General features: G+C 41.3%; 1 protein-coding gene and 1 pseudogene across 1 annotated transcript in view; both read right to left on the reverse strand.

The window, feature by feature from the left end:
* Nucleotides 1-2107: 2107 nt before the first annotated feature.
* On the reverse strand, nucleotides 2108-3282 carry LOC111734227 (annotated as a pseudogene).
* A 1344-nt stretch (nucleotides 3283-4626) lies between these two features.
* LOC105309841 (olfactory receptor 2D3-like) overlaps nucleotides 4627-4936 on the reverse strand; it is a 7035-nt gene continuing 6725 nt past the window's right edge. Inside the window, 1 exon segment of the mRNA XM_023526450.1 lies at nucleotides 4627-4833. Within this exon segment, the coding sequence (XP_023382218.1) occupies nucleotides 4627-4833 (207 nt within the window).

Consider the following 4936-nt stretch of genomic DNA (forward strand, 5'->3'; position numbering starts at 1 on the left):
CAGGTTAAGGATATTAGGAGGAGAAGTTGCTGATTATGGTGCTGAAGCTGACAAAGGAGAACTAGGGAAAGAACTGGAGAACTCTATGCTTGTAATTTACATATGTTTATTGTACATAATCGTTCTCTTATTTCTTATCACCATTTAAAAGATATTCAATACATATTGGATGCTAACATTATAATATTGTTTTCAGGAAACAGACTATTCAGTGAGATTGTGGTTGAATTTGAGGAGTAATTAATATAGTCTATGATCTCCTTCACTTATAAGGAGAGATGTATATTGTTAGATAAAAATATCGAGTTTTGTTTGTTGTAAAGGAGTTTGAATGTTCATAGAGGGATACATATGGAAGCTGATTAGCCGAAAGTCTGGACTGTAACGGTTACCATTTATTACCTCTCGGTTCCGAAGGCAGCTTTCAATTTACACTATCTAATAAACAGCAAAATTCCCTTAACTATTTCTCTTTTAAAATATGCATGATGCTAAACTTTCCTAGAAGGCCTGGAGGGACACTGCAGGAAGAATGAGGTTCCCTGCATTTTCCAGCCAGAGCCGCTTGCAACCCAGAAGTCACAATGACTTGGAATCTCAGTCTGGTGCCCTCTCATCATGGAAATCTGAGCTCCGCACTGCCTGATTCCCTCTAGAAGCCCTGGCGTGTTCTACTTGCAGCCACCTTGTGCACTTGCATCAAGCCTCTACCAGCATGCATACAGCACCTGTAGTCTACAGGGTCACAGAATGAGAAGTTATTCCATCTGCAAACACATGCACTATGGAGGCTTTCTGTCTCATTAGCACCCAGCATCTAACTGTATGTTCACTCCACTGTTTGCTAATTGCCAGCTCCCTTACCTAACTCTAGAAGGTGGCCTATATTTCGCAACTCCAAAGGAACTCTGCTTTCCAAACCAGTGAAATCTTCTACCTTTCACGTGGAACACAATTCCTCCAATGGGTTCTGAATCCCTCCCAGGTCTGTCCTAACTTGACTTCTAACCCTTGGCCCTTGGATACCACATAATGTTTCCTTATGTCTTATAGTTACTCTCATCATAGTTAATATTTCTTTATATTAAATCACCCCTGTTTAACTTTTTGAGTAGTTTCTATCTCCTTATTGAACAAAAACATTATAGTCTCTCTAACCCTTCAAAATAAATATTATTCTCTCCATTTTACCAAAGAGAAAAACTGAGGCTCAGAAAACTCATGTTCAGGGTGCTTAGGGAGTCATATCCTAAGCCCACAATTAATAAACGAAGGGGCTGAGATTTTAACTCTGCTCTGTTTTTCCATCTCTTGATGCTACCACCCAAAATTTTCAACCTTTAGGCTACCATCTATGTCTTATGTTCCTTCCATAATGAGCATCATCTCTTCTTCATAGAGGTTACTCTCTGAAATTCTGTTTCCTAAAAATAAGGCATATTCCAAATCTTCCCTTTGTCCACCATCTCCTACCATTGTATTACTATCTTGATGTAGTCTGGGTACATGATCAACTCTTATAATGTTTCTACTACCCTTACCTTTGCTCTTGTGACTTGGGGACCTGGTGCATCCTGCTGATCTTTCTGTATGGCTCCTGCCAGCTCCTAAACCCCCTTCCTTATTACATTCCAAAGCTTGTTCAGCAAATGTCCTATAACCAGCTGTGTAATGTGAAGTCAAATAAAATCCTTCCTTATACAAGTTATAATCATCACAATTCCACCAATACCACAATCATCATTAATTCCTTATTGAGTTCACAGCACTTTACTGACATCTGGCTGCATTGAATCTGTGTCACCTCCATCTGAACCATCACTTTTATTGAGCGCTCTTAGTTAATGAAGACAACAATTCTGATGGTAAAGAGTCTTAACATTAATCAGAAAGAGGCCTAATAGTTTGAATCAAACGCAAATTCTTTCTTGGCACTCTGTGTACAGTTGTGTCTCTTGATGTTTGAGGATAGCCCAGCTGCAGAAGCCCTCAACAAGTACCAGACAGGTACCCACCTTCACATCTCCCCAAATAGAAGTCAATAATTTTTACCTGTCCATCAGGTTATGGGAGGGAATGGGGTAGAAACAACACAGAACATGTAGTTTTAGGTCTGGTTGTGGCCTTCTGTGCTCCAGTGGCCTCCCTCAGAAACCCTTCCCCAGCCTGTTAACTTGAGGAAAGCCTTCTTCACATCTTTGTTTCTGAGGCTATAGATGATGGGGTTGAGAAAGGCAGACATGACATTGTAGAACAGAGCCAGTTTCTTGTCCTGCTCTGGGGAGGCATTGGCCCAAGGCTTCATGTGCATAAACAAGGCAGGTTCACAGAACATGGTTACCATGGTGAAGTGGGAGGCACAGGTGGAGAAAGCCTTGAGTCGACCCTGGGTCGAAGAGATTCTTAAGATGGTGGCAAAGATGCAAATATAAGAGGTCAGAATGAAGGAAAGGGATACCAGGAGAAAGATGAATCCCAGAATGAAATCAATTCAGTCATTGAGGAATGTGTCTGCACAGGCCAATTTTAGAACAGCAGGAATTTCACAGAAGTGATTGATCTCATTGAGGCCACAGTAAGGCAGCGCATTGTGAAGACAATGTAGACTAGAGAACAGCTGACACCCCACAATCCACAAAAGACCACCATAGCCCCACATAATATTGTTTTCAGGAAACAGACTATTCAGTGAGATTGTGTTTGAATTTGAGGAGTAATTAATATAGTCTATGATCTCCTTCACTTATAAGGAGAGATGTATATTGTTAGGTAAAAATATAGAGTTTTGTTTGTTGTAAAGGAGTTTGAATGTTCATAGAGAGATACATATGGAAGCTGATTAGCCGAAAGTCTGGACTGTAACGGTTACCATTTTTTACCTCTCTGTTCCGAATGCAGCTTTCAATTTATACTATCTAATAAACAGAAAAATTCCCTTAAATATTTCTCTTTTAAAATAAGCATGATGCTAAACTTTCTTAGAAGGCTTGGAGGGACACTGCAGGAAGAATGAGGTTCCCTGAATTTTCCAGCCAGAGCCACTTGCAACCCAGAAGGCACAATGACCTTGGAATCTCAGTCTGGTGCCCTCTCATCATGGAAATCTGAGCTCCGAACTGCCTGATTCCCTCTAGAAGCCCTGGCGTGTTCTACTTGCAGCCACCTTGTGCACTTGCATCAAGCCTCTACCAGCATGCATACAGCACCTGTAGCCTTCAGGGTCAGAGAATGAGAAGGTATTCCATCTGCAAACACATGCACTATGGAGGCTTTCTGTCTCATTAGCACCCAGCATCTAACTGTATGTTCACACCACTGTTTGCTAATTGCCAGCTCCCTTACCTGCACTCTAGAAGGTGGACTATATTTCGCAACTCCAAAGGAACTCTGCTTTCCAAACCAGTGAAATCTTCTACCTTTCACGTGAAACACAATTCCTCCAATGAGTTTTGAATTCCTCCTAGGTCTCTCCTAACTTGACTTCTATCCCTTGGCCCTCGGATACCACATAATGTTTCCTTATGTCTTATAGTTACTCTCTTCATAGTTAATATTTCTTTATATTAAATCTCCCCTATTTAACTTTTTGAGTAGTTTCTATCTCCTTATTGGACAAAAACAGTTAGAGTCTCTCTAACCCTTCAAAGTAAGTATTATTCTCTCCATTTTACCAATGAGAAAAACTGAGGCTCAGAAAACTCATGTTCAGGGTGCTTAGGGAGTCATATCCTAAGCCCACAATTAGTAAATGAAGGGGCTGAGATTTCAAATCTGTTCTGTCTATAACATGTCTTGTTGCTACCACCCAAAATTTTCAACCTTTGGTCTTCCATCTATGTCTTATGTTCCTTCCATAATGAGCGTCATCTCCTCTTCATAGAGGTTTCTCTCTGAAGTTCTGTTTCCTAAAAATAAGGCATATTCCAAATCTTCCCTTTGTCCACCATCTCCTACCATTGTACTACTATCTTGATGTAGTCTGGATACATGATCAACTCTTATAATGTTTCTACTACCCTTACCTTTGCCCTTGTGACTTGGGGACCTGGTGCATCCTGCTGATCTTTCTGTATGGCTCCTGCCAGCTCCTAAACCCCCTTCCTTATTACATTCCAAAGCTTGTTCAGCAAATGTCCTATAACCAGCTGTGTAATGTGAAGTCAAATAAAATCCTTCCTCATACAAGTTATAATCATCACAATGCCACCAATACCACAATCATCATTAATTCCTTATTGAGTTCACAGCACTTCACTGACATCTGGCTGCATTGAATCTGTGTCACCTCCATCTGAACCATCACTTTTATTGAGCGCTCTTAGTTAATGAAGACTCAACAATTCTGATGCTAAAGAGGCTTAACATTAATCAGAAAGAGGCCTAATAGTTCTAATCAAACGCAAGTTCTTTCTTGGCACTCTGTCTACAGTTCAATCTCTTGATGTTTGAGGATAGCCCAGCTGCAGAAGCCATCAACAAGTACCAGACAGGTACCCACCTTCACATCACCCGAAATAGAAGTCAATAATTTTTACCTGTCCATCAGGTTATGGGAGGGAATGGTGTGGAAAAACCACAGAACATGTAGTTTTAGATCTGGCTGTGGCCTTCTGTTCTCCAGTGGCCTCACTCAGAGACACTGCCCCAGCCTGTTAACTTGAGGAAAGCCTTCTTCACATCTTTGTTTCTGACGCTATAGATGATGGGGTTGAGAAAGGCAGAGATGACATTGTGGAACAGAGACAGTTTCTTGTCCCGCTCTGGGGAGGCATCGGCCCCAGGGTTCATGTACATAAACATGGTAGGTTCACAGAACATGGTTACCATGGTGATGTGGGAGGCATAGGTGGAGAAAGCCTTGAGTCGACCCTGGGTCGAAGGGATTTCAAGATGGTGGCAAAGATGCAAATATAAGAGGTCAGAATGAAGGAAAGGG

This window comes from Pteropus vampyrus, unplaced genomic scaffold, assembly GCF_000151845.1.
Source record: "Pteropus vampyrus isolate Shadow unplaced genomic scaffold, Pvam_2.0 Scaffold881, whole genome shotgun sequence".
Taxonomy (NCBI): Eukaryota; Metazoa; Chordata; class Mammalia; order Chiroptera; family Pteropodidae; genus Pteropus; species Pteropus vampyrus.